The sequence below is a fragment of the Syngnathus floridae genome, chromosome 18, assembly GCF_059516105.1.
Source record: "Syngnathus floridae isolate MCC-2025c chromosome 18, RoL_Sflo_1.0, whole genome shotgun sequence".
NCBI lineage: Eukaryota > Metazoa > Chordata > Actinopteri > Syngnathiformes > Syngnathidae > Syngnathus > Syngnathus floridae.
This window is the reverse complement of record NC_142430.1, coordinates 8,372,944-8,399,560: the sequence shown is the minus strand read 5'-3', so window position 1 is coordinate 8,399,560 and position 26,617 is coordinate 8,372,944. Positions and strand designations below refer to the sequence as shown.

Below are 26,617 nucleotides of genomic sequence, written 5' to 3'. Positions count from 1 at the left end.
TAATAGATATTTAATCTGAACTTTAACCCATACTTTGGCCCCAACCTTAAACTATTGCAATGTATGGTGAGTTGAGGAGCTTCATTTCACCTTCTGATAGAAAATAAATACTTTTCTGCCATCTTGCGGCCTCTAAAGGCAATTACAAACATTTAAGATGCTCAGCGCGGAGCACAACTGTTTGATGATGAAATGCTTTTAAACAATTGATTTGAAAGAGAAAAGGGAGGATTGTGAGGCTTCACTCGCTCTTGCGGGATTAGAATGGCTTCTAAAAACAGACAATCTCTTCACTGTTAACTTAAAGAGGAGAGAATTGTGAATAACAGTCATTCTGGTGATGACTTGTCTATGGGTCGAGGTCGCCCTCTGCTGGAAGGTTTTATTTTGCCACAGTAGACCTTTTCAGAAGGATCTTAACATATTAACATCATGCTGACATTTTCATTCACAGTCTCATTGCACTCCAAATGAATGGCACAATGTTGATGAAGTTTGTAGCTTGGGCTGTAACAGAGATCACACGCATGGTGTATAATCTCATTCTGACATTTTCCCTCATTTTCTTCTAATTGATTTCTCTTTGCAGTTATTGGCGGATGCCTCAGCTCAACTGCAGCGTCAGGCTAGTGATCCGCCGCCCACCGGTGGTCTCGACCCCCTCCCCATCCCTCCAAACCCATCTGAATTAATAAGTGTTCCAGGTACGTATTGATTAGCCAATCGATATCTTGTTTGTGTCGTGCCACGCTGGCGTGATGAGTTTGAAATGGAAACGGCACAAAGAAAAGCAGCTGCTCCTTTTTCAATCACTTTTCATTTAAATCACAAGACGCGACTGTGATCGACGGCCGTTAAAGCTGCAAATGGGTAATTACATTTCCTTCCCATGCTTCAAAGTCTCAATTCTACCGTAGCCAACAAAGTGATTGTTTTTGTTATCCACGCTCTTTTCATTTAGTTATTTGCCGGTGCTGTGTGGAAAACAGAGAAAAATATCATTCCATTTTGTAGCGCTGTGACGAGACTGTTGAATGGTCTTCATCGGGTCAGCCTGAGTGCGGTGGGGTGGACGTTGCAGATGTCGAACCATTGCCGCTCCACTTGCTTGTGCGGCAGCAGGCCGTTACGCGGCAGGAAGGGGCGGCGGCGGCGGTCGCGGCCGTTCGCCACCTGCCAGAAGTGCCGGTCCTTGAAGAGGAAGAGGGCGTTGTGCGCGTATGAGAAATAAGCCGCGTCGATGTTGCCGCCTGGGTGGTCGCCGTTGGACACCGGCGGGAACACCTCGCGGATGGCTTTGGGGAAACCCGGCGCCACGCCGTTGGACTCCACGCTAAAGGCGTACACCTGTCAGAAAACCGACAATTATTATACGTTTCGACCCTGCCGTCAGCTGACATCCTTACGAGAGTGTTTTTGAAGAAGTAAACCCGCGAGTCTCTTCGGTCATAAACGGCCGTGTCGATGGGACCGGAGATTCCCGGGAAACCCTCTGAGATCTTCCTGGGATAGCGGTGGCCCTCAGGGTCCTGCGTGACGACCTTGTCGTTGTCGCTGTCGTACTTCCAGAACTGGGTGCCTGTTATTACAAAAGAGGTCTGAACTTTGGAAGATGTCTCTAATCACTCGGTGATCAAGTCTACCTTTGAAGAAGTAAACGACATCTCGTTTCTGGGACCAAACGTGCACGTAGGCGTCCACGCCGTCCTCAGGGAGCCCCCGCCAGCCCATCTGCAGCGGCACCGGGTCGCCGAAGCGCGTCCGGTTGTTGCGGTTCTCGTACAGCCAGTACCAGCCCTCCCTCATGAAGTAGGTGTTGAAGCGGACCACCATCTGGCCGTAGGGGGTCCTCTCTCGTCGGATCCAGTCGAACACGGTGCTGAAGCGGCCCCTGCAGGCCCCTGCGAGCAAAACGCAAACAGGCTTTGAATGGAGAACTCACCGTGCCCGTCCAGAACCCGGAGGCTGCTCACCGTAGAGGTTCTGTATGGCCTTCCTGTCCATCCAGCCCATTTCAAAACCAGCCTCCTGGGGCAGATAGCTGGGCTGCATGATGGATCCAGGTCTGTAGATGTGGGGAAGCCCTAAAACGTGCCCGATCTCGTGAACCGCCACCTAAAAGAAGACGTCCACTCAAGATGATTGACGGAGCCGTAAGATCCAGGCATCCTTTGACGCTCACCTTAAGAAGGCTGATTCCACTGCCGGTATTGGGTGCCGTAAAATGTTCATCGTCGTCAAAGTGGATGTCGCCCAGGAACCAGGCGTGAGCGAACTCTTGACCGCTGCCATCGAACCTCTGATTGCAGCCAAGATGTCTTCCTGGACGGCGTACAAGACAAAACAAGGTGAAAAAAAAAAAACCATCAAGGATTTTTATCATTATTATTTTTCCATACCTGTGCCAAAGCCCAGCCTGATGTCAATGTCCTCCAACGGGGAGCGGTTGTCCTCCATGAACTGGAGCGGCGACACCTCGCTCCACATCCTGAAGGCCAGCCTGAAGATGTAGCGCTGCTCCTCGATGGACAGCTGATTGCTGTAGCCTTCGCCTATCAGCCGCCACTTCAGGACGTTCTTGCTGAAGGCCACGTGTCCCGCCTCACCCAGGTCCCGCTTGTGCCTCCTGCTCTTGTGCACCAGGGCTGCCAGGTGGCGCTTCCTGCGTGCTACCGCCGGACTCGGGCGTATCTTTGCCCAGCTCTTGTCCGTGGAGGTGTTTGTTGGTGTCAAATCTGAGCCCAAACCGGTGGTGTTGGTGTCCAAGAGGCCACTTATTGAGCCATTAACATTCGCCAGGTATGTTTCAGAGTCATTAGCGACACTCAGCGATGTGTCACTTGTTGTGTAGTTGCTCTCAGTGTTGTTAAAAGTCTCCTCACTGGTCCTGTTTTCAACATCCAAGGCTAGACTCTGGTCGGGTTCAGGTTCGGTGCTGAACACTTCAACGGGGTCCTCTGGTTCCTCCTTGTCGGGGACGCCACACCTCGGCTTGTTCATGGCCTCCCTGGTGGCGTCGTCGAGCGCACCCGTTACCGGCAGGCCGAACAACCTCTGGAAGTTTTCAAGTGCCGCACTGAACGCTTGGTTTTCTTCGTCTTGCGAAAGGCGATCCCTGGAACTAGGGACTGAGGTCCCCTCCTGGATGCTCACTTGGAGCTCATCCAGGAAACCCTCACTGTAGTCCAGATCCTCGTAGCTGTCCCGTGTCTCCTCCCACCTCACCGGCTTCATGAAGCCATATCGGGAGAGGAACATCTGAAGGAGATGGGGATATGTCAATGTCATGGGGGTTCCTCTCCTGTTTTGCTGTCATTTTACCCGCACTGTATTTTTTCCTGACTTCATATCAACTTACCTCTGCTGTGTACTTGTCCGTTATGCTCTGGGCATGCTGGCCGTTGAACATCTGCAAATCCGAGTGATCGCGATGGTGGAAAAGTTTCTCGCCGTTGCTCGTGCAAAGAAGCAAAGAAGTGATCAGCTGGATGGAAGTCAGCATCGTGGTGGCATTTAGCATTTGTGGTCTGCTCAAAAAAAAAAAGTTTTGGCCGTGTGGCTTTATAGGACCAACCAGCACAGGTGTGGTCACCCGGATGGGGAGGTCGTCCCACAGCGTTGTGTGAAAAGCAAACTTGTTGTTAGCTCCAAAGAGTGCTGTATAATGCTCTGCTGGTTTTGAAAGAACTTTGAAGAACACCCACTTTGAACAGTCAAGTCAACTCTTTAATTAAGAAAAACAAACAAACCAACAATACAATCCAGTTCGATAACAAAATAATACACACTTCTGTAGATTTTTAGGCTTGAGTGCAAAAGCTCAGGTGGTCATTTGAGCGCTTTGCAAATGGCCTCCGCCAGGTGCTGTGCCGTGGGCTTCTCGGCGGTGCAGCTGACGCTCAGACCCGCCGCCTGCACGGCGTCCCGCGTGGTAGGCCCGATGGCGGCAAACTGCACACGACAGGCTCGGTGACTGATCAATTCAATTGTGCGTCTTTGTCATCCGTGCAGGTTTACCTTGATCTGCGCGAGCCGCTCACCGGCCAGCCCGCGCAAGGCCGGCAAGCAGAAGCTGACGCCCGACGGGCTGAAGAAGGCCACGCTCGCCGGGGGGCCCTAAGGGTGACGTCGTCAAAAATGGAGGTATGTTTATATTATATTCCCAAGCAGTGTGCCTCCAGATACATCAAGAGTCGGGTCTGACCTGCGCTGCAAAATAGTTGCTAAGATTCTTCACCACGTCAGGATGCTCGGACGTTTGATAGATTGTCAATGTCTCGAGGGGAACTCCTAGGACATAATCATCACAGGATTAGATCCAATAGGGGGGGGGGGGGTATCTAAAAGGACATGCTACCATTCTCTCTCAAAGCTGTAGGCAGAACTTCTCTTTTGATGGAGCCGCAGGGGAAGAAAAGTGGAGGGATACTGGTGTCCTCTCCTACATGGAGAGGGAAATTCTCAATTGCATTACTATACAGTATTTCTAAATAAGGCAACAAGATGAATCACACATTTTGCTTAATATATCCCGACCCTTCTTTTAATGTCAAAATAGACAGAAACCACGCCACCGTACGTTCAATGATGACGCGCGACAGGACCTCCGCCGTCCCCGTGTCCTCACCGAGGGGGTTCAAGCCAAGTTGGCGTACTGAAGGGACGAAGAAAAAAAAAAAAAAACCATAAATGTCAACATTTTCATTTAGTTACTTCCTACCACCCGCAACTACAACAGCCCCTCGTTTCCAAACATTATGAAAAGCTCTGTAGGCCGTAAAAGAACAAAAGGTGGTAGGACACACTTCAGGAAGGTGTCCCACCTGCTCAGGAACAATAACCAAAGCGTCGCAACTCGTTGTGACTTGTGCTAACGGCACCTCGCGTGTTCATGTCGGTGGCAGGTGACTTTACCTAAGGCGCCCGTCGCTTTGCCCACCACATAAACGGACTTTGCGTTCCACTTCTCTTTGGCCGTGCGCTCCCATTCTGTGGAAAAACGAAACCGTTACATTTTGCTTTACACATTTCTCAGAGGTGTTTTTCCACATTTCGAAGCATGGCTGAGTTCTCCAGCTTGTCTCACCTTCTCTTCTGTCTTCCAAGCACATCTTCACTGCTTCCACTGCTCTCGGGCTTGTAAATATGAGGCCGCCGTGTTTTTCTGGTTGGAAAAGCTTTGGGGAAAATATAAATTCTCTTGAATTTAAGATGACATTTTTAACAAAGAGACTAAGAGAGGGAAAAATGTCTCGCTACCTTATCTGATAGGGTATTTAGTGAAACAAACTTAAACGAGAGCACAGGCAGAAGAGTTGCTTGCAGGCCACGTGACGTCATCTCCTGCAGAATTGTTAAAAATAGACAACCAAGTATTCAAATATGACAAAATGATATGGGTTTTATTATTTCGTGCCTCTACCTGGATATAAGGATCGGGCCCTTGCTCTCCATCTCTTGGCTCCTTCAGAAGCAGCACGTTCATCTTGAATTAAAAGCTGCAGAAATGACACACCATAAATTAACTATTCATCGATAATGCAATTGAGATTTGCAGGACAATGAATGGAACTGTCATCAAGACCTCAGTGAAGTGAGAACGAAGCAGGGCGTGAATGCACAGGAAGCTAAACTACACCCAACAACTGTCAGTTTGCTGATAACAACATAGAAGTAGCTGCAATGCATTTGATGAGCTTATTCGCTCACAAATTATTCAATAAAGCCGCAAAACAGAAAAATTAAGGAGAAGCCACTTACTTGCATTGCCTGTAACGTACCGTGACATTTGTTTCACCATTGTCGCGATGACAACATTGTTATTAAAAAATGTAAGCAACACTTTCTCGCTTGCGGACAGCTGTCAGCATATAGACCACATATTGCAAACAAATGGGGGTCAAGTTATTTTAAAGTTTACTAATGTACTCTTCTCAAGCACGACTTGCGTGTAACAGCTAATATAAACTTCTAAAAAGGCCATAATTCTTGTTCTCTGAGAATCTTTAACAAATATCTGACTGCAAATTGCGAATGAAACACAGTTTAAGTAAGTGTCACCCCCTTTTGTGATTAGTTTATTCCAACTGACGATCCGAGTCGCCATTTACTGACGTAACTACGGCGAGTCGGAGGGACTTAAATAAAATGGCTTCCGTGTATACAGGTTTCCTCTAAAGTGTCGCAAAACATGGCGTCAATAAAATGCAAAGGATGAGATAACTATAAAGGTGAATTGTGTTTGAGTAATGCAAGCCCTTTGCGTTCACTGAATGCTTTATTCCTTATTACAGCGAGCCATTGTGGCTGTGACGTATGGGAATCCCCGCCACGCCCACTCGTTGACAACCGCGGTCGACGAGCACGCTCGATCCCTGTTTGCAGCATGGCTTCGTCAGCTAAGAAGAGAGCGGTAGGGCTCGGGGAGAACCCCCAGGAAAGCGACGACAGCTCGGACGAGAGTCCGGGGGAAGAGGACGACTCCTCCGGGGAGGACAGTGAAACGTCGGTAGAGGAGATTTACGAGGTGGGCATGACATTTTCGAGCCGATTGAATCAATGCTCGGCCCCGCTAGGTTGCTAATGCTAACACAGCCGTATGACAACAATGTGTGAGTTTAACCTCGTAGTTGTGCTTAGAATCTTTTTTTAGTGTTTGTGCACTTTGCAGGTGCATTAAAATAAGCAGATTTGTTTGCGCTTCAGGAGGTGACTGTAGATTTTGAAGCGCACGCCGTTTCGCACAACGACTTCAACGGCATCAAGAAGCTCTTGCAACAGGTTGGTTGTATTCGTTAACATTTTTCTTTTAAATATTTAAGTGTGAATGCGTTTTGACCCCTCCGGTGATTTGTTCTGCCCCAAGCTGTTTCTGAAGGCCCACGTCAACACGTCAGAGATGACGGACATCATTATCCAGCAAAATCACGTCGGAAGTGTCATCAAGGTGAGTCGCTGCTATTTTTAAATTTTATAAAATGTTAGTATTTTATTCATGTTATCCTTTATTTGAACTATAACTGCCAATTCCAGTTATTATTTTTGTATTTTGAGAATATTTTATTGACTGTATTGAAATTTAAGCCTGTTTGTATATTTTAAAACAATTAATTTGACAAAGATTTGTATTTTTCCTAAATGTTTTGTCAATTTCATTTCCAAGCAAGCAGAGGTGCCCGAAGACAGCGACGACGACGACCCGGATGAAGTGTTTGGCTTCATCACCATGCTCAACCTCACCGAACAAAAGGTAAGACCGTTGGCCGCTATTTCCCGACAGTCTGCGACGTGCATTGTTGTCGCTGCAGGGCGTGCAGTGCGTGGAGCAGGTGAAAGAGTTGATCCTGGACCAATGCGAGAAGAGCATGGGCCGTGGCGCCGCCGAGCAGCTGGAGCAGATACTCGACGACACTGCCAAGCCTGTCGGCCTCCTGCTGAGCGAGCGCTTTGTCAACGTGCCACCACAGATCGCCCTGCCGCTGCACAAGCAGCTACAGTGAGTTGCTCCACCTTGTGTATGGATTGGTCACTGCTGGGTGGGTATCAAAAAATTAGTTCTGGTTTTTGAAGAAAGGCATTTAAAAAAAAAAAATCCCTATTAGTCAGATATTTTACAAGGAAGAAAAAATGCAATTAGAATTATTTTTTTCCAGAATCAAGCGTCCTAACGACCTTTATTTTTAACAGGAAGGAGATCTCTGAAGCTGAGCGTACAAATAAGCCCATCGGGAAGTACCACTACTGCCTGATGATCAGCAAGACATGCAAGAGCGTTGCCACCGAAGGCCCCGCCCCCAAGGACGAATACATGTTCATCAACGCCGAGGAGGAGTTCTTCTATGAGGTACTCGAAACAGTGCTACATTACATTGATAGTGCCAAAATTGTTACATGCCTGGCAGTTATACTGCTACGCTAGTGAGAAACATCTGCTAACTGAGATCAAACTTTCTTCTCGCAGCACGCCGTCTCAGAGTTCCACTTCTCGATTCAGGATGAAGCCGATACGTGCCTGAGCGGCCGTTGGTCCTTCGATGACGTTCCCATGAAACCATTCCGCACTGTCATGGTAATCCCAGTCGAGCGAATCCCCACCATCATGGACAAACTGAAAGAATATCTGACCGTGTGACGACTGGTCACATCATAGAATAAATGGCGGGAGGAATTCCCAGAGAAAAATGGACATTATTATTATTATTATTGAGATTTCATGCGGTTATCCGCTGGGATAGACTGCACTTAAGTGGGAGATAAAACTTTTGTCAGTATTCTGAAATAGTTTATTATATATTACATGACAAGGAAAGTTATTGGGCTTTATAGAGAAATTTTACAGTGTTTTAGATTCATTCGGTTTTCTATCCAGTGCTATAAAAAAGAATTATGATTATAAAATGTTGTCAAATTCTGATGACGATTCCGTCTTTAATTGAATTTCTTCAAATCATGCTATGCAGTTATAAAATCCTGTTTTGCAAAGTTTTTCTGAGTAAAAATGCCTTCCATGAGCTTCTATTGTTCCAAACTCTTCACTTCCACCAACAATTATGCTTCACTGGATGACACAGCGATCAGTCGACTGCACGTTGCTACTGCTGCTGTCGTCGGTGAGGTTGCTGGCTTTGTTTTTATTGTTCTCGCGAGTAGCGTGTGGCTCTAACATGTCCTGCAGGATGTCTTTGCTCTCGCTGTGGGGCAGGTTGTAGAAGTAGTAGAGCGGAGCCGTTTGGGTGAAGCTACAACAGAGAAAGAAAACTTCAAGCTAAGCGTGTGACGGGAAGTGTCCGATTCTGCAAAACTTACACTTGTGGTGAAATCTCTGTGACGATCCTCATGTAGTTGTTTTGTGCCAGCGTGTACTCGTGGAACAGCACCCACTCGGGCAGCCCCAGCTTATTGAGGTACGGCCCGTAACCCGATCGCGGGTGCACCTGGGCCACGTGCTTGTGCGCGAGGATCAGGTAATTCCCTGAGCCGTCTACATCCCGAGCGACCTTAAGGAGGCCAGAAGATGGAAAATGGAGCGTTCAGGAGGTATTATGGAATTTGGCCGATGTACCTGCATGAAGAAGCCAGCGAGCAGGGCTCGCTTCAAGTTGGCTGCGTTTTCCCTGCTGCCGAATGCTGGTTCCGAGACGGGCAGCTCGATCCGGTTTAGCGTGTTGGTCAGCTCCGCCCTGATGCTCTCTGCCGTCCGGAGAGCCGAATAGTCCAGGAAGTTGTCTCGGCACCATTGTTCTTCACGGATATCTGAGGGTAAAACTGAAAATCTTGTAATAGAACAAAACCAAGTGGCTAACACTTAGACCGTAATCTTACACGGATCCTTCTGGCTTCTCTTGAAGGTATCGAAGACATTAATGAGGGAGAAGTGGTCGCCTTCATGGTGCCGGAATTTCCTGTGGCACTGTGAGGCTTCGTGGCTCATTCCGGGCGGAGGTTCCAGGAAGCAGTTGGGAGCTGAAAAGAAAACCCTCCAATCCAAGGTACAGCAATCAAGTGTATTTTTTCTGGCTGGTACCTGAAAGCATGGCCGCTACGGTCAGCATCTCACTGACGCAGTCGAACTCGCAGGACGCCAGCAAAGCTTTGGCCAGCTGAGGCTCCAGGGGGATTTCAGACATGATGATGCCAATCTCGGAGAGGTTGCCGTCGTCGTCCAGAGCCGCGAGGTAGTCCAACTCTTCCAGGGCCTGCATGAGACTCTCGGGATCTGTGCCGAGGGAGGACAAAAACTCGCCCATTGGTAATCAAAATAGAAGTAGTTTGAGGAAGTTCCTGTGCTGTTCTGTATCCATAATGATTGACACGCAGATTGACCAATCACAGCTCAGGAAGTCAAGAAAGGTTGTGTAATCAATAATGAGTTGACCCCCTTTTGGCCCTACTGTCAAACAATGGCGGGCAGCCGGCGAGTGTCCGCTCGGGTCAGTCACGCCTGGATGAGTCCAAACAGACTGAGCACAAAACGTGGGAACCAGACCTCCTCCCTCTGGATCTTGGTAGCAGACAATTAGCAAGCGTTTTCCCGCCGAGCTCACCGGGTCGGTCGATGAACTCGCACTGGGCCAAACCGCCGATCTCCATCCTCTTCAGGAAGAGAACGGTGGCCGTGATGTTGGACTCCAGGATCTGCGGGGATCTCCATGTGGGAAGTTGGTTGTCCTCCGCGTATAAGCAGAAACATTTACCTGTGACAGAAAAAGCTGAAATCAGGACAGTTCCAGATTTCCAAGTATTTGACACCAACCAAAAATAGCTGCTAACTAACTGCTGCTCTTCCAGATATGCAATGACTGTACCTGCTGGTCCACACAACCTCCTGCGTAGTTCTGCCTGGCAACGACTGATGGACTGGAGCACCTCGGAGTTGGCCCTTATTCTCGGATTGTACACCATTTTTTTCTGGACTCCGCAGTCGACGACAAAGTTGACAGAGTCCATGGCCCACCACGTATCCTCTGAGTGACGAGTGGCGAGGAAAACTCTCCTGGTTTTTCCGCCTGGTCCTCGCTCATCTGGAGGAGGCCCGAGTCCTCCCCGGCCGGGACCCAGGACGGTGGGCAACATTTGACCGAGGTGCGCTCCAAGTCTGCTCCCTTCTTTCTGCAGGATGCCGTGGGCGCAGTTCACCTCCTGTGGAAGGAGTCAGACCTTAGACTACTTTTTGGTTAGATTAGTTTCAACAAAAACGCACCTCCTCCGATGCCAAGAACACCACGACGTCACCATCCTCCCTGGTGCGGTGGATCTCCAGAACCAGCCTCAGAGCAGAATAGAAGTAGTCTTTTCCACCCCCACTCCGTACCACCTTAGGCTGACCCGACAAAGGTGACTCCAAGCTGAGGGTCGGGGCTCTGCAGAAGTGATTGCGGAGGCTGTCCGTCAGCGGCGGTGCGGCGAGGACCACCACCCGCAATTCGGGCCTTTGCACCACGATGTCCTTCAGGAGGCCCAGCAGGAGGTCAGTGCTCACCGTCCTCTGGTGGGCCTGGTCAATGACAATCACGCCGTAATGCTCCAGAAAAGGGTCGGACATCATCTCTCTGAGCAAGATGTCATCGGTGCAGTACCTGAGAACACAGATTTTCTCAAAGGTTCTACTTAAATATCACGAACCTGTTTTTGCAATAGATGGATAAAAGAGGTGCCGACCTGAGAACAGTGTCGGAGGAGCAGCACGTCTCCCGGCCGATTTGGTAGCCCACTTCGTGGCCCACGGCTACGTCCATTTCGTCGGCCACGCGTAAGGCCAAGTCCACAACCCGCTGCTCCACGTGCTGCGTGCACACCACGGTGCCGTAGCGGTAGCCGGCCGACAGGCACAACTCTGCGCACCACTGAGGGATCTGCAGAATTAAGAAAAAAAATCTACATTTCCATCTGGTTGCAATCACCAACAATGTCAAAGGAACATTATTATGTCTTTGAAAAAGCAATCTGGAGTTAAGATGACCTTATGTGTGGGCTCTTATTTTGGTGATGCTGTTGCACTACCTATCGTGCCCTCACCTGCGTGCTCCTGCCGGCGTCGGCGTGCGCGCACACGAGCACAATCTGATCGTGAACGAGCGCGTCTTCCAACCTTCGCCGCAGCGTCCACACAGGCAGCGTCCTCCTCTCCGTTAGCAGCTTGTAGTACCGCGACGAGAAAGGTAAGCCGTCGAAGCGATTCAGCTCCAGCTCATCCCCGAAACAAAAGGAACCCAAAACGCATGCACCCTCGGACTCGCATGCACTTTGGTGCTTGCTTTTGGCGTCGTCACTCATGTCGCGTTGCAAGTCGGTGCTCCGGCGTCCCGACTGCACTTGTTGCCCGACACTGCCCCGACTGAAGCCCCACCCGCAGCCCGCTTTGCTGTCCCACGTGTTCTCGTACTGGTCAAGCTTGCATCATTCAAGACCAAAATCTACATGCAAATAAAGCAATTATTGTGGAGCAAATTCAGTTAGTAATAGTCAAATATTTAATATTATATAATCAGAGGCAATTAAATGTGATCTTATATATTATTTTTTTGTCACATGAATTTGATACGATTGCACCAAAAATGACTAGACACAAAGAAAAGGACACTTTGGACAGTTTTTACTGCACATGGAATGTATCAAACATTTGGCTTGGAAAAACATGTGTTCACCTGGAACACACACACGTGTGCGCGTGCATGCACACTGATATATATATATTTTTTTTAAAAAAGCAAAAAGTAGTAAAAAATAGTGCATGGACACAGCCTAAATTGTATCAAAAGTAACAAGTTCAGTCCCATTTTAGACTTTTTTTTTTGTCGGTTGTTTGATGTTTCACTAACAAAATTTAAAAAACAATTTTGACTGTCAACACACACCAAATGACTAAACTGGAAAAAGTCAAGGTTGCTCACAGGTAAGCGCTCATAACAATCACCTTTTTCTTTTTTTAAACATAAATGAGAGAAGACAAGACAACAAACATGGCTGTAACTCTTGGCTCTTAATATAAAACAACAAAAAAAGTGTCAGGCACAGTGCACTGCGTGGCAACAAATAAATAGGGATCAGACAGATAAATAGTTCATTTGCGTGTACCTGAACTTTTAGCACCAAGGTGTGCCAGGGCCGCCATTTTGAAGGCGGTCCTAAGTGCAAACAAATTCACCTTCCGCCGCTGTGACGTCATCATCTGCTGTATTTGACGTTGGCCACCACGCGAGGCTTGGGGAGCGTGGCTGGCTGCTTGGCCACACTTCTGACAAAAACACAAATAGAAGGAAATAATATTTGTATTTGCCTATAGATGCCGAATGTATGAAGTGGATTATGTTTTTGGTGAACGCACTTTGCCGGGTGTGGGCGCTTGGGTCTGGGTCCAAGTGCAGGGTGAGAGGTCCGGGGGTCTGCAGGTAGGGGCTTCTGAGGTGGGCCAGGCCGTTCTGCTTCCTGACGCAAGAGGAAAACAAACAAGAGGATGACATAAAATTTAAAAAAATAAACTTGATAGAAGAAAACGTGTGCTAATAGTTCTTCTTGTTATTATATAATTCTATACAATGTTATTTCTAATTCATTAATGAACAAATGAATCAATTAATTAAATCTTGAATTAATTTCAAAGTAGTTTTATATTTTATTATTTTGTGCGTGAGGATAAGTGGTTCGTAGAATGGATAATGTATGTGTTTAAATGTTTATTTAAACTCAGATAAATAGTTCATTTATTTTGGGTGGAAAAGAGAAGAAAGTATGAAATAAACTATAAATTACAATTACATTTTAAATATAAATATACAAAACATAAATTCGATGATCGAAGAAAATGTGTGCTTCGTAAATCCTGGACAATGTATGACGTGTGGTACTGAAAAAAAAGTGGCACTTAAAACGCTCCCTCCATAGACTTAATGGTAAAGATCGCCCTCCTGTGGAATCGTCCTGGTATTGCACTCTAGTCAAGTCTATGGAGGAATTGTTTTTAATATTAATGATAATGGTGATAATGACAATGACAATAATAGTTATTATTGTAATTATTGTAATTATAATTTTATATATATTTTATATATAAATATATATATGTTTATTATATGTTTACTAATTTATTTTGGGTGGAAAAGAGAAGAAAGTATAAAATAAACTATAAATTACGATTACATCTTAAATATAAATGTATAAAATATAGATTTGATGATCGAAGAAAATGTGTGCTTCGTAAATCTTGGACAATGTATGACGTGTGGTACTGAAAAAAAAAGTGGCACTTAAAACGCTCCCTCCATAGACTTAATGGTAAAGATCGCCCTCCTGTGGAATCATCCTGGTATTGCACTCTAGTCAACAAGTCTATGGAGGAATTGTTTTTAATATTAATAATGATAATGATGATAATGACAATGACAATAATAGTTATTATTGTAATTATTGTAATTATAATTTTATATATATTTTATATATAAATATATATATACATAGATATATATATAGTATATATATGTTTATTATATGTTTCCTAATAATTTATTTTGGGTGGAAAAGAGAAGAAAGTATGAAATAAACTATAAATTACAATTACATCTTAAATATAAATACATAAAATATAAATTTGATGATCGAAGAAAATGTGTGCTTCGTAAATCCTGGTCAATGTATGACGTGTAGTACTGAAAAAAAAAGTGGCACTTAAAACGCTCCCTCCATAGACTTAATGGTAAAGATCGCCCTCCTGTGGAATCATCCTGGTATTGCACTCTAGTCAACAAGTTAATGGAGGAATCGTTTTTAACAATAATAATGATTTAACGAAGCACACATTTTCTTCGATCATCAAATTTATATTTTATATATTTATATTTAAAATGTAATTGTAATATATATAGTTTATTTTATACTTTCTTCTCTTTTCCACCCAAAATAAATGAACTATTTATCTGAGTTTAAATAAACATTTAAACACAAACATTATCCATTATACAAACCACTTATCCTCACGTACAAAATAGTAATAAATAATAAAACTACTTTGAAATTAATTTAAGATTCACTTAATTAATTTATTTGTTCATTGTTGACTGATAAATAAAGATATAACATTGTATATATCTATATAATTATAATAATTATAATCAATAATAACTACTCCTATTATTATTATTATTATTAATAATAAAAACTAAAATATTATCATCATTATCATTATTAATATTAAAAACAATTCCTCCATAGACTTGTTGACTAGAGTGCAATACCAAGACGATTCCACAGGGGGGCGATCTTTACCATTAAGTCTATGGAGGGAGCGTTTTAAGTGCCACCTTTTTTTTCGGTACCACACGTCATACATTGTCCAGGATTTCCGAAGCACACATTTTCCTCGATCATTAAATCTATATTTTATATGTTTATATTTAAAATGTAATTGTCATCTATACTTTATTTTATACTTTATTCTCTTTTCCACCTAAAATAAATGAATAGTAAACATTTAAACACATACATTATCCATTATATGAACCACTTATCCTCACGTATAAAATAATAATAAATAATCAAACTACTTTGAAATTAATTTACGATTTAATTCACTAATTAGTTTCTTCATTAATGACTGTAAATTACAAATATAACCTTAAATACTGTAATTCTTATTTTTGGATGCTCACCGTCTTGCAGACGTTGAGGCCGGCAAACGCCCCAGCCGTGCTTCTCGCCACCGCCACGTGAACGTGAGGATGAAGATGAGGAGCGGGCGGTGGCGGCGCCGGGCCCAAGGATACGCTCAGCGTGAACGGCTGGTACTGGGGCAAGCGGTGCAGGCTGTGCGACGGGTACGGCGGCGGTGGCGGGAGCTGTGGCCCCCTGTGAGGGGGCTGGAGTGAAGATGGAGAATTGTCAACATCCAGGTAAGAAGAACTCATGTCAAAAACAGTGTTGGGATTAAGTTTGGGACAGACTGGGATCATCATGAGGTGACCCACAGCAAAAGAGGCCGAACCAAGCCAAAATATGAGCTCTTGCTGTTTGGACCAGATGTTGGAAGAGTACATATGAGCTCATGTGCCCCCCCCCTCCCACGACCACCGGAGGAAGAGGAGGATGACCTCACCTGCACCGCACTCCACTTCAAACATCCTCGGGAAAACCTCCATGATGAGAACCACATGATACAAACTCGACTAATGTGCAGCAGCTGGATGTGTGTGTGTGTGGGGTATATCGGGGTGGGGTGAGGCATGTCCCGCCATGTGATGACATCATCACCACCAAACGTACCTTGAAGATGGTGGCGCTGTGGGGCAGAGGCGGTGCCGGTCGAGATGGGGACGGCGCACCCGTCGGCTGATCCCGTTTGGGAGTGGATGCCGCACCCGTTGAGGCCTTTACAGATCTAAAGAAAATACATAAGGGGGATCAACTACAAGAGGACACACAATTGGCTTTTCAAAATATACCTGAGCTTGTCAGTTGGGTCCTTCTTGGTGCTGGAGAGCACCCACCCAAGACTTTTCCGCTTGATGCACACCACCACTGCAGCGCCCACCAAGGAGAGCAGCACCGCCAGGACACCCACCGTCACACGGATGCCATCTGTCACCCCAAATAAGCCCAGAATCAGATTTGAGCAAAATGAGATAAGCGTGACCTTTGAGTTTACCTGCCAGTCGGACGGGACCGCTGTCCACGCTGCCGCCGAAACCGGATGTGTCGCAGAAAGGTGGTGCGCGGTGCGCCTCGCAATGACAGTTCTTGTTGTTGTTGCACACCTGACAAAAAAAGGATGAGGCTCATTCCCAAAATCTGATGATGAATAGTGACGCCATTGTGCACTCACCCCTCGCCCGTTGCACTTGGCGGCACACTCGTGCACGCCGAAAATGCTGACGTTCTGGCACCGGCGGTTTAGGCACATCTGAAGAAGAACCCCGAGGTGATCCCTCCAAACAACAAAATGGACCGTCAAGGTTTTCTCACCATTCCGCTACCACACTTGGTCCCCGTCAGCACCAGGCCCGGGTCTGGCATGTCGTCGCCCAAGTAGACGTGCGTGCCGCGGCACAGGATCCGGCCGCCATCCTGCAAAGGGATGTTGGTTTCTATGGAGACGGCGTTGGTGCCGATGACGGGGCGGTTGGCGCCCCCTTGGCACTGGACTTTACCACATTGGGCGTCCCTGTGAAAACGGACGCAAGATTAGGGACACCTGCAGAAGCCATTGAGATGGAGTTGGACACTTTCGAGCGCCTCGTTGTTGCGGTGCGAAAAAGTGTAACCATAAGAACGATGCTTTACCGTGCGTCACATTTGGCAAAGGATCCTTTAGCGTCTTTGCCACAGTTGCCGTAGGGATCGCCCGCCGAGTTGACTCTCTCAAAGCAGATGCCGGGCGCGGCCTTGGCACCTACAACGGCGAAAAGTCATTGCCGGCGGAGCGGGGGTGGGCTCTTCCCCCTCCCCCCTTCTGCCCTTACCTCGCCCCCACAGCGTCACGCACTGCTGCTCGTGCGTCTGGCACACGCCGTTGTAGCAGTAGCCGTCGGCGCCGCTGCAAGCGTGCCCGTCGTGTAGGTAAACATTGGCGGGGCAGTGTGGGCCGACGCCCGTGCAGAACTCGGGCAGGTCGCACGAGTTGCCCGACTCGCGGCACGGCGTTCCCGCCGGCTTCAGCTGCGAAAGACGAGCATGTAAGCATTTGGCGGCGGAGGTGGGCGGAGCGCCGTACCTGGCAGTCGTGGCAGCACTGGCCGTGGGCGCACACGGCGTGGCCCTTCAGGGTGCACGTGGTGGCGTTGCAGCACGGGTTCAGGCATTCCTGCCCACACAACATATTGCCGCTTTCCATTGTGCTGTAAAATATTCAAAATCAAATATTTCCACAGAATTGGAAACCTCGAGTTCGCCGCAGTCGCACTCCTCGCCCTCCTCCACGTAGCCGTTGCCGCACTTCTGCCCGCCGTAGAGCACCTTGACCTCGGGCATGTTGAAGAGACACATGCCCACCCCCTTGTCCAAGCTGGCCACCAGATCCTTCTTGCTGCAGCTGCTGAACACGGTAGGAAACGGATACCTGTGCACAGTTGCAAAAGTCTACACACCCCTGTCTTTTTCTAACACTGTACAATCCAAATGAAATATTTTAGAGAAGTCCAAATCGATGACTTGCTCACATTCTTTGTCATACTACTAAATATGAAATGCATGCATGATGGAGTGTTTTTAATTTCGTTTCTGGATGCGATAGCGCGTCCACGCCTGTTTCATAGTTTCGTATTGACCTCCTCCTCAAATGACATACGTGCGATGCTATCAACAGATAAAGAAGTAAACACAAAATGTTCCGACTGAGATGAGGCACACCCAAAAGTTCAACCCGAGCGTCGCATTCGATCACCCTTTAAATATTCAGACGGAAAAGATAAAAAGTAGTCAGATGATCATAAAGCATCCATGTTAATTAGAGGCCAGGAAAAAAATCTTTGACTATGCGGGGGTTCTCTGTTGTGCAGCAGATGAGCAAAACTGATGACAATGGCGAGTGTGCGTTAATCCTCACGGCCTTTTAAAAACATTCAAACGCGAGGGTGGGGGGGTGCAAATGTCACCAACAAAAGATAGAAGAGTTGCGCCTTTGAATACACCAGTGCCTTAATCCCGGATTTAAAAATCGCACACTGCCACGTGAAGCAATACGGATTATTTGCGCCGCAAATAAACGTCACGTCTTATTTGGACCTGATTAATATTTCTATGTTTAGCACCTCGGCGTATTCCAAAGCTGATGTGCAAACAACAACGCCGGATATTCAGGCCAACTTGGGAGAAAAAGTGCAGAAGGAGACGCTTTGGAAGAGTGCTTAAGTATTTATCAGTCGCCACGGAGAGATTTTTTTTCCGACATTAAACTTGCATGTGTGTCAAAGAATAGCGACTGGCTGAGAATAAAGTGAGAGTGGCCGGCCGGGGAACAAGACACAACTCTTTTTGTTTAATCTACCAAGAATGACAAAAAGATGTATTCATATTTTATCCCCAAAAAAAGTTCATCTTGAAGAGTTGGCTTGATTCAAAATATCAGTTTGTGAGCAAAAAGCAGAGAAAATGAGCTTTAAAAACGGCCGCTCACCCGGTGGAAGGAGTCATGATGCAACCGCCGCGCTCCGCCGTTACCCGGCAACCGCAGCCCCGCTCGGGCGTGTCGTGGTTCATGCCGAAGTTGTGGCCCAGCTCGTGGGCCAGCGTGACGGCCGCACCTAGGGGGTTGTCGGAATGATCCTGAAAGGGAGGCGGAGCTTCAGATGGGCTAGCAGAAATGAGCAACACGTTTGGGTATCTTCAACCAGATGTATTGTACGGTTCTCCAGGTGAGCCTAATAAATGTGTGTCATCAATTTGTGCCATCTGGGATGTGGAGAAACATCTGGACGTGGATTAAAAACCAAGATAATGACAGGTTACGGTTTACTTCGGAAACATGACGTACCATGACGATACCTCCGGACTGCTCGGCCGTGCACATGCTCATGATGGGCGCCATGCCGATGGTGGTGCCTTGGAAGTACACCCCGCTGAGGAAGGAGAATTATTTGAGGTTGGAGTCATTCCATTTCCAAAGTCAAATCGGACCTGATGAGCTGGGCGTTGTCGTGGGCTTTGCGAGGCAGCAGCTTGACTTTCCTCCAGTCCAGGAACTCATGCAGGGTGGTGAAGGGGTCCTGCGTGACGGGACATTTGTCCATGTCGCTCCAGACCTCCAACCCCACCAGGGCCACGCGGATGTTCAAGGCCCTGTAGAACTGATCCAGAAGCGCTTAATCACGAATCACCTGAATCAGCCCCGATCGGACGCTCACCTTGTCCACGTAATTGGCGATCTCGGCCAGACGCTGCTTGACTTTCTCCACGTCCTTGCCTTGCTTCTGAAACTGAGGCCGAGCGTCGGGGATGGAAAGGAAATTGGCGACGGCGCGCTTACCTCCCGGTTGTCGGCCACGATGATCAGCTCCACGTACTTGGTGGTGCTCTGGATGTGCCGCTTGTGCTGGAATAGGGCAAATTGTTGTTTTGCTAGGTGACTGGTTGACCCGGATTGGCCGAGCATTGCGGACCTCTTCCAACTTCTTATCAGAATCCTTCCTGCTGGCAACCCCGCGGCCGCGACGTGTCGAACTTCCGAACCCGAATCCCACAGCTGTTGTTCCAATAACATCGGAAAACAACATATTGCCTTCCCTCAAGTCCCGTCGGAATGGGCCTTCTTCCATTTTCATAAGATTAAGGTCTTTTTTGACAACTTTTTACCGCAGGGACTGTTTGCGCCTCAGAGCGTTAATGCTCCGATAAAACGGAAATAACAGCAACGACGTCCGTGTAGCATCACCTTTCATGAGCGATTCAGGATGAGTGTTCTCTTGCCAGACCCCCCCTCCCCCCCCCCCTGTCTTCCAGGACGCCCCTTATCTCAGCCGCCTCAAGCAGCCTTATCAAAGAAGTCCCACAGCTTATCAAAAACACCCGTGTGGACACATTGAGTTGCATCCCTCTCGGGCAAAACCACTTGTCTTTTTATCCGTCCATTGTGTGTGTGCGTGTTTTGCTTCGTAGAAACTTTTCATATTGTACAAGTTGCAAATTGTATTGAGTCCTCCTTGGCAGTAGTTGGCGCTATAGAGCGGCGTTTCTTGTGTTTTGCATATACTTGTGAATACATGCGACCTTAATTGACCGATTGTCCGATTTTTGGATCCCCAAAGGGAAATAATCCCATTTGTTGTTTGCTTATTGTTAACGCCTGCGCTTAATCATCATCGAGCAATTATTGGAATATGCCGTAACAATAAAAGGAGAATTGTGCAAGAGCGTTTTGAAGCGCCACATGTTTGGCGTCTGTCCCGACAAACATGCACGCATCCAAGGGAATGATTTACAAGAGATGGAAATCACGAATGGGGGGGTGGAAAGTCCCTGACGTGGGTGATGCGTAGATCGGAATGGTAAGCGTTTCCTGCCTGTAGCCATTGATCACGCCTAGCGTGGCGTCCCAATCTCTAAAAGAGGTCGGGTGAGGTGGGCGAGTTAAAAGCAGATGCGTGCGCCGCCGTTTAGCACCGTTCCCGCAGCTTTTTTTGTCTGCCGGTGCGCCGTAACACTAATGGCTGCCATTAGACCCACCGGAAGGGCCGGTTGAATAATTCAAACAAGCGGCGCTGGGATAGAAATATAAAAAGACAATCTCACGAATGATTTGCGGTATCTACCATGCAGATTTTCATCGGGTCAAATTCAGGCGAGGGTTAGGATTAGGGTTAGGAAATCCTCACCCTGGTGCTGAAGGATTTCAACGGGTCGCCGTCCGGCAGAGCGACCGGTTCCGACCCGTTGGACAGATGCCCGCAGGTGCCGGTAGTAAGGTGGAGGTGTTGCGTTGAGTAGATCCAGTGAGTGCCGTGGGTGCCGTGGGTTGCTGGTTCCACCATGTACGATCTGCCGTCCACGGATATCAAGCCCCTGAACACATTTTGTGTCAATCATGCTAATATCACTCCGCTAATCCCGAAAGAACGGCGGACTCACCTGAGTGTGGAGTTGCAGGTGCTCAGGCTGACGTCCGAGTCCGGATGGCGCTCCACCTCGCCGTGGTAGTAGCAGTGAGCCTTAATTAAGTAGAAAACTTTTTGCAAGCCAGGCTTCAAACTCAAAATTCAAGCCCGACAGTGATGTGCGGTGACGTTCAGGATTCGAAACGAAAAGCCGGGCATGCGTGTTTTAACGAGAACAAGACCGAGCGGTGAATATTTCATCTCTTTTGACTTTTCAGGCACACTTAGTCTACAATTTGACACTTCCATTTTACCTAATGCTTTTTTATGCATATATCCATTATAAATGAGTTAAGTCTCCCCCCCCAAAAAACTGCCAGTCGCTTCTCTAACCTCATCGGACTCATCCAATATTAATGTTGTTCAAATAAAAACAGTCTTTCTAGATAAACACTATAATAATGAATAATTACATCATATAATATATGTAAAATAATAAACAAATAAATATAATATATAATAATAAATACATTTATAATAATACATTCTCGTAAGATTCCAGCTTTTCTTTTTGGTGTGGCTGGAATCGTTCTAAATATAACAGGAGCCAAAAGTTCCATACCAGCGAGTTGTGCGACCCTGTGATTGCGGTGCCGTCACGTAGGTAATGAGTTTCTTTGTAGTCGCTTGCAAACAGACCCCTAGAATAAAAACCAAAGACAACAAATGATTAGCGATGACCTTGAGGGGCACCCGCAAAAAAAATCAATCGCGCTGTGGGGCCCGCAAGGAAGATCTCTTAAGATGCCTTTTAAGAAGCGCCGCCGCTTCAAGGATACGTAAATTGAAAGAGCAAAAAAAAAAAGCATTTCATCATCAATAAAGTGACCCCGAGGTGAGTCAGAGATGCATTTACACTTTCATAATCTTGACAACGCCGCAAATCAACACGATAAATGGAACCGGCGGGCGCCGTTTTTCATTGTTTTTGGAGGCACGCATTCGCCCATGTGATGCTAGACACAATAGCACCAAAAAAAAAAAACCAAATAAAACACATTGGGCCATAAAACACATTGTCAGCAGATTGAAGAGTTCAAATTACTTTTGATCTATTCGATGGGGGAAAACAACAGCAGCGGAAAGCCAAAACAAGTTCGCCGCACAACAACTAAGACGAAGTGGGGGGGGGACTAACAAAAGTTTTGCAACGGGAGTGAGGACAGACTGTACACGTCCAGGAATTAGTCAGGTCCCTCCTTGGCAATTTGTCATCCGCTTTGATACGAGACAAAATGGCGCTGTTAATTGACCTTTTTTGTGCACCGACACCTCGGCGGCCATTACTCTTCTTCCGAACGCCATCGTTTCTTTGGCCTCGTGTCTCATTTGTTCCAGACGGCGCAAAACTTCTTGACTACATTTTCCGAGGTAATTGTGACAAATGTGAGGGGCATCAAGTGCATAAAAGTTTCGGTGCGGATCAAATGGAAATATGCGGAGCGGATGAAATCATTTAAAGAGTTATGTGACCCGTAAAAGCTAATCTTGGAAGGCCAATTAGCACAATAAAAGCCGTCAGAGAGATTCACGAGGCAATGTGCTTTTAATAATATCCCGGCTTCACTTGTGGAAAAAAGTTGTGAATGGTTTCACATAGAAGGAAAAAAAAACTGGGACTGAATAATTTTTCCAGAAGCGCGGGAAGCGATCCAGTCCCGCTGGCTGCGATGTGTCTGACATGAGTGCCAAGTGGAGCAGACAATTCCCAGCGATTACTCCGATCCCATCACTTCATTCCCAACATTGCCTAGACAGGTTCTTTTTGCACTCCCAAAGTCAGCAGAAGCCACGTCCGCTCGAAAACTGTGACTCATAAGCTAATAATTATTTGAAAGCTAATCTTTGCGACAACTCGTCACGGCAGCTCCATTTATTCCGACGGCCTCGTTATTATTCTTAACACCCGCCTGGCGTGGAGATGCGGCGAGACGCTCGGACGCGATAGCCATTAGCATCGGAGGCTACGCAATCATCACAGTGACACTCGGCCTTGAGATTGATGCGAGCGAGCTCAGGCGTGCCCCTGGAAATCAATTAAGTGTCATCTCTGTGCAGCGTCTGGAGGACAGATGAGTCGAGGTATCCCAATTACAGGCCTGGCGGTGATGAATACCTCCCCCTCAACAAAAGGATTAAATAATTGCGACGGGGAGGGGGAGGCGATGACACCCCGAGATGATTTAGCGAGATATTCACACGCACACACGCAGGTCTGTGCAGTCTTGAGTTTCTCAATTGGCTGCTTATGCGCACACAACGAAGTCCATTCACCTCGTTTAATTGCAAAAGCAGGCCAAGCGTTCGGGGCAACGACTCTGACCTTGCGGAGGGAGCTGACTTACCGGACTGTGCCGAGTCATCAAGTTTGACTGTTGAACTTTGGCTAGGTCTAGCAAAATGTCATGTTGCCGTTTGTTCCGCGAGGCCCGGCGTGAACCTGCTGCGCTGACTTTATTATGAGCTCGTCTGGGACGCCGGCGGCTCGGCTCGGCGCCGCTGATAAAGTCCAGATGTCCAAACACAGACAACATCGGCAGTTGCGGGGGGGGGGGGGGTTGTTTTCTTGCCGCTTTGTTTCGGAGTAAAGGCTGGAGGGTGTAACTTACTGGTTTTTGCGCAGCGTCAAACACAGTTGTCGACCTTCCGCCTCGATCCGCAGCTTTAGCGACGTCGGGTGATTCTGCTGAGCGACGCCGGTACGATTAGTCGGAGGCGGCCATTTTAGGATGCGGCGGGCCTCACCTGAGATTGCAGCAGGTGCATCGCTCTCCACTCTTGTCCGACCAGCTGAAGCGGGACCGTAGTCTCGTAGCGCTTCTGATCGACGCCGGGTCCGCCATACCCGGCCCGACTATCTGTAAAGAAAAAAAATAGTTTGGCTTCCACGAGATAAAAACCGAGAACGGACAGAAGGATGTTTTGCAGCATCGTCCAGGATGCGTTTGAGGGATTAGTTTTGTTCCTAACAGGATTTTCGCTCTCTCTTTGGATCTGTGCATAGTGACGGCTGGTAGGATTAAATTCATCGAATGTTTTACGCAAACAGTCGGCGTGTTTCTCAGAAGGCAGACATAGTCTGACTGAAGCGGAAAGAGAAGTCAGCGGTGGTAATCAGCTCCCTCGCTGTTTGAAAAAGTTCCAAAGAGCAGCGGGGGTCCGTCGGCGGCCAACATGCCAAATTGACCGTTTGCTCGCCTGTCGTCTTCCAAGTATAACATTCTGTCGAAACCCGGAGGGGGGGGGGGAGGTTCCGCAACAGCCGGCGAGACTTTTGACGTGTAACTTGGCTCGGCTCTCTTGACGCGGGATTTATCCTCAGCTGACGAGTTGGAGAGAAGAACGGAACAAGCAATCTTCTTCCAACTTTGGGAGATGATTCAAGTTTTTTTAAAAATCTCATTACCAAGAATCACGTTCGTTTGAATGAGATCTGAGCCGAAACGTAGAAGGTAAATCGAGTCAAGGGTCTTACGGCCTGCTGTCATTTATTTTATTTTATTTTTCTCCGTCCTTAATAAACCGCCCTGGCTCGGCAAGGTCGACATGCACGGCGCAATTTGCTCTCCCCGTTTTCCCGTCTCCCATGACTCACACTGCTTAATTGCTGAGTCTGCTTTTTATCCAGCATTAATAACTCCCCAGCTGAGCTTTGTTCAGCGGGAGAAAAAAAAAACACCTCCCGCTCTCTGTGGAGTTCATCATGCTGCCCCCCCACCTCGGCCATCATTAGTGGTGGCGAAGGTTGGTGTCAACACAAAGAAGGATTTCGACAAGTCTTCAAAGTTTCCTGAGTGGCAAAAACACTTCATTTGTTCTCCTGCCGCATAAAAAAATAAACACAGGAGGAACTCCAGGTTTTATTTCGGGCTCTCCGCATGATAAGCTTCCTTTATTGTAAACAAAGACACCTTGTTCCGGTTTATATTAGCAAAATAAATCAGTGCTAGTTGGTGGACCGAAATGTCCCAAGTTATTGGTGTGAACGTTTGGTCGGCACACACTTGGCGTAGCTAATTAGCCTTTTGGCTAATCTAAAACAGTCACATTGAATTAGCAAGCGCTAAAAAGCAAAACACTCTTCATATTCATTTCTGAGAAATCAATCCAAATGCAATTTTGTGTTGTCTTGTTTTCGCCCTGCAACAATGGAAGCTTGTGTGCAATAATTCATTGCGGTGGAAAATAATCGGGGTGGGGCGGAGGCAATTGGAGTTGATTGTTTTTTGCCTGCGAAGGACGTTTATGAATGAGGATCATCCATCAAGCTACTCTTTCAATTAGCATCATTTGTTAGCGCCGTGACATGCTTGTCAATCACTGCCGAGCACTCTCTTGCCTGAATTTCAAACCTGAACTTCAGAACTGTGAGCCCATGTTGCCAAAGTTGCGTCTGGGAGATTTTCCTGGATAGACCCCCCCCCCCCCTTGCACAAAACCTCCTCGTTCATCATTGTGGGGTTGACCTTCTTTCTTTCTGTAGTCTCAACTCACCATTGAGCCAGTTTCAACTCATCACTATTCCCTGATTTGTTCCATATGCGCTCCTTGAGGTTCGCCTCCCTCCATCAAACGCATTCCTACTTTTCAAAGACATTTTCTTTTCAAGAATCGGACAGATTCTCCAGATCCTCAAACGTGACATTGGCGTGTGTCCTTGTACGTCTTTTTTTTTATGTCTGTAATTAAGGCCACTTTGTTGATGTGCCCGTCGGATCCCATTTCAGGGTCCACGCGGGGGGCCGCCGCCTCATCAAGTGCCCATTGAGGGAGTCATGCATCGGATAAGCAAATGCATGGTGTCATTTCATGGTTGATTTTTATGTGAGCTGGTCACTCGTCTGTTCGGCAGTTAGTCAAACCGCGAGTAACAAAATGTAAATTATTTGACTATTACTCTTTTATTAGTCCTTCATTCTGAACATTTTTTCCTTGCTGCTTTCTGATAATTAGCCACAATATTAAAACTATCGAACTTTGAGTTGTTATTAATCTTCTATAGGTTACATAAAATATGCTATTTAATGTTCCTTAGTATAATACGGAGAATTTATTTCCATTTCCATGCACAGTCCTCATAGACTAAAATGTACACGCGACTATCGGACATTCTTTGCATGGTGAACGCGTGCGCGCGCATTCCATCTGGCCGTGCGTCTTACCTCCCGTAGGCTGATGCGCGCTCACGCACGCACACGCCAGAAGTGCCGTCCAAAGCCCTAAGTTTCCGCCGGCCATGGCGCTGCCCGCGCGCGGATCAGTGCGGCCGAAGCGTCACCTTCATCCTCAGCATCCTCATCACCACCATCAGCATCATCAGTAGCATCACGCGCGTCAAATGACGTCGCCAAACGTGTTCAAGTTGGAAGGGAAATCCCGTGCACGGCGAGTCGTTTGTCGGGGAGTCCGTGCGGGAAAAAAAAGGTGCGAGTGGAAGGAAGTGGAGACGGAAATTTTGACAGAAGGAAAAGGAAAGAGGAAAAGAAGCTGCAGCCGCTCAAGTGTTTTGTGAGTGACTGACCATTTGCGTGACGCGTGGTCCTAAA

The 26,617-nt window shown here is 47.1% G+C and overlaps 5 protein-coding genes across 8 annotated transcripts; 1 reads left to right on the top strand and 4 right to left on the bottom strand.

The window, feature by feature from the left end:
* Window positions 1-855: 855 nt before the first annotated feature.
* On the bottom strand, window positions 856-3,534 carry mmp21 (matrix metallopeptidase 21). The gene is made up of 7 exons (XM_088360821.1): window positions 3,359-3,534; window positions 2,400-3,258; window positions 2,183-2,322; window positions 1,974-2,115; window positions 1,644-1,901; window positions 1,407-1,579; window positions 856-1,347 (listed from the first exon to the last, which is right to left on the bottom strand). Exons 1-7 carry the CDS (start codon window positions 3,518-3,520, stop codon window positions 1,042-1,044), a joined length of 2,040 nt encoding a protein of 679 aa, XP_088216947.1. The 5' UTR covers window positions 3,521-3,534; the 3' UTR covers window positions 856-1,041.
* Window positions 3,535-3,704: 170 nt separating this feature from the next.
* On the bottom strand, window positions 3,705-6,079 carry uros (uroporphyrinogen III synthase). 3 transcript variants are annotated; one of them, XM_088360814.1, is made up of 10 exons: window positions 5,781-6,079; window positions 5,423-5,498; window positions 5,260-5,343; window positions 5,087-5,177; window positions 4,915-4,989; window positions 4,580-4,654; window positions 4,358-4,441; window positions 4,205-4,290; window positions 4,018-4,116; window positions 3,705-3,951 (listed from the first exon to the last, which is right to left on the bottom strand). In XM_088360814.1, the coding sequence occupies exons 2-10, from the start codon at window positions 5,483-5,485 to the stop codon at window positions 3,829-3,831; spliced, it is 780 nt and encodes a 259-aa protein (XP_088216940.1). In that variant the 5' UTR covers window positions 5,486-5,498; window positions 5,781-6,079; the 3' UTR covers window positions 3,705-3,828. The 3 variants fall into 3 exon arrangements, with proteins under 3 accessions (XP_088216940.1, XP_088216939.1, XP_088216941.1); XM_088360813.1 differs by having other exon boundaries at window positions 5,761-6,072; XM_088360815.1 differs by lacking the exon at window positions 5,781-6,079 and adding an exon at window positions 5,585-5,654.
* Window positions 4,006-8,510, top strand: bccip (BRCA2 and CDKN1A interacting protein). The gene is made up of 8 exons (XM_088360812.1): window positions 4,006-4,143; window positions 6,294-6,526; window positions 6,706-6,780; window positions 6,866-6,946; window positions 7,163-7,249; window positions 7,308-7,495; window positions 7,687-7,843; window positions 7,961-8,510. Exons 2-8 carry the CDS (start codon window positions 6,386-6,388, stop codon window positions 8,129-8,131), a joined length of 900 nt encoding a protein of 299 aa, XP_088216938.1. The 5' UTR covers window positions 4,006-4,143; window positions 6,294-6,385; the 3' UTR covers window positions 8,132-8,510.
* dhx32a (DEAH (Asp-Glu-Ala-His) box polypeptide 32a) lies at window positions 8,284-11,872 on the bottom strand. The gene is made up of 10 exons (XM_088360787.1): window positions 11,515-11,872; window positions 11,158-11,351; window positions 10,700-11,075; window positions 10,305-10,638; window positions 10,044-10,193; window positions 9,524-9,715; window positions 9,322-9,462; window positions 9,062-9,252; window positions 8,806-8,996; window positions 8,284-8,738 (listed from the first exon to the last, which is right to left on the bottom strand). The coding sequence occupies exons 1-10, from the start codon at window positions 11,770-11,772 to the stop codon at window positions 8,555-8,557; spliced, it is 2,211 nt and encodes a 736-aa protein (XP_088216913.1). The 5' UTR covers window positions 11,773-11,872; the 3' UTR covers window positions 8,284-8,554.
* A 358-nt stretch (window positions 11,873-12,230) lies between these two features.
* On the bottom strand, window positions 12,231-26,614 carry adam12a (ADAM metallopeptidase domain 12a). Of its 2 annotated transcripts, XM_088360786.1 has the most exons (23): window positions 26,234-26,614; window positions 23,817-23,929; window positions 23,681-23,754; window positions 21,634-21,712; window positions 21,046-21,125; window positions 20,793-20,979; window positions 19,448-19,513; window positions 19,326-19,397; window positions 19,099-19,268; window positions 18,956-19,040; window positions 18,599-18,747; window positions 17,365-17,542; window positions 17,198-17,287; window positions 16,947-17,142; window positions 16,768-16,876; window positions 16,450-16,648; window positions 16,310-16,387; window positions 16,133-16,241; window positions 15,930-16,065; window positions 15,751-15,865; window positions 15,141-15,347; window positions 12,824-12,924; window positions 12,231-12,733 (listed from the first exon to the last, which is right to left on the bottom strand). In XM_088360786.1, exons 1-23 carry the CDS (start codon window positions 26,307-26,309, stop codon window positions 12,664-12,666), a joined length of 2,739 nt encoding a protein of 912 aa, XP_088216912.1. In that variant the 5' UTR covers window positions 26,310-26,614; the 3' UTR covers window positions 12,231-12,663. The 2 variants fall into 2 exon arrangements, with proteins under 2 accessions (XP_088216912.1, XP_088216911.1); XM_088360785.1 differs by having other exon boundaries at window positions 19,099-19,260; window positions 19,326-19,513.
* Window positions 26,615-26,617: the final 3 nt, after the last annotated feature.

Bases quoted from the DNA above. Each gene is read 5' to 3' on its own strand.
- mmp21 (XM_088360821.1), bottom strand. From the start codon at position 3,520: ATGCTAAATGCCACCACGATGCTGACTTCCATCCAGCTGATCACTTCT. The intron at 2,116-2,182 runs GTGAGCGTCAAA...GTCTTCTTTTAG, and splicing joins GTGGAATCAGCCTTCTTAAG to GTGGCGGTTCACGAGATCGG. The intron at 1,348-1,406 runs GTAAGGATGTCA...GTTTTCTGACAG, and splicing joins ACTTCTTCAAAAACACTCTC to GTGTACGCCTTTAGCGTGGA.
- uros (XM_088360814.1), bottom strand. From the start codon at position 5,485: ATGAACGTGCTGCTTCTGAAGGAGCCAAGAGATGGAGAGCAAGGGCCC. The intron at 4,117-4,204 runs GTCAGACCCGAC...CGTCACCCTTAG, and splicing joins GCAACTATTTTGCAGCGCAG to GGCCCCCCGGCGAGCGTGGC. The intron at 3,952-4,017 runs GTAAACCTGCAC...TGTCGTGTGCAG, and splicing joins AGCGGCTCGCGCAGATCAAG to TTTGCCGCCATCGGGCCTAC.
- bccip (XM_088360812.1), top strand. From the start codon at position 6,386: ATGGCTTCGTCAGCTAAGAAGAGAGCGGTAGGGCTCGGGGAGAACCCC. The intron at 6,527-6,705 runs GTGGGCATGACA...TTTGCGCTTCAG, and splicing joins CGGTAGAGGAGATTTACGAG to GAGGTGACTGTAGATTTTGA. The intron at 6,781-6,865 runs GTTGGTTGTATT...TTCTGCCCCAAG, and splicing joins TCAAGAAGCTCTTGCAACAG to CTGTTTCTGAAGGCCCACGT.
- dhx32a (XM_088360787.1), bottom strand. From the start codon at position 11,772: ATGAGTGACGACGCCAAAAGCAAGCACCAAAGTGCATGCGAGTCCGAG. The intron at 10,194-10,304 runs GTACAGTCATTG...TTTCTGTCACAG, and splicing joins GAGGTTGTGTGGACCAGCAG to GTAAATGTTTCTGCTTATAC. The intron at 8,739-8,805 runs GTAAGTTTTGCA...TCTCTGTTGTAG, and splicing joins ACAGAGATTTCACCACAAGT to CTTCACCCAAACGGCTCCGC.
- adam12a (XM_088360785.1), bottom strand. From the start codon at position 26,309: ATGGCCGGCGGAAACTTAGGGCTTTGGACGGCACTTCTGGCGTGTGCG. The intron at 23,755-23,816 runs GTGAGGCCCGCC...GTCGCTCAGCAG, and splicing joins TGCACCTGCTGCAATCTCAG to AATCACCCGACGTCGCTAAA. The intron at 12,734-12,823 runs GTGCGTTCACCA...TGTTTTTGTCAG, and splicing joins AAGCGCCCACACCCGGCAAA to AAGTGTGGCCAAGCAGCCAG.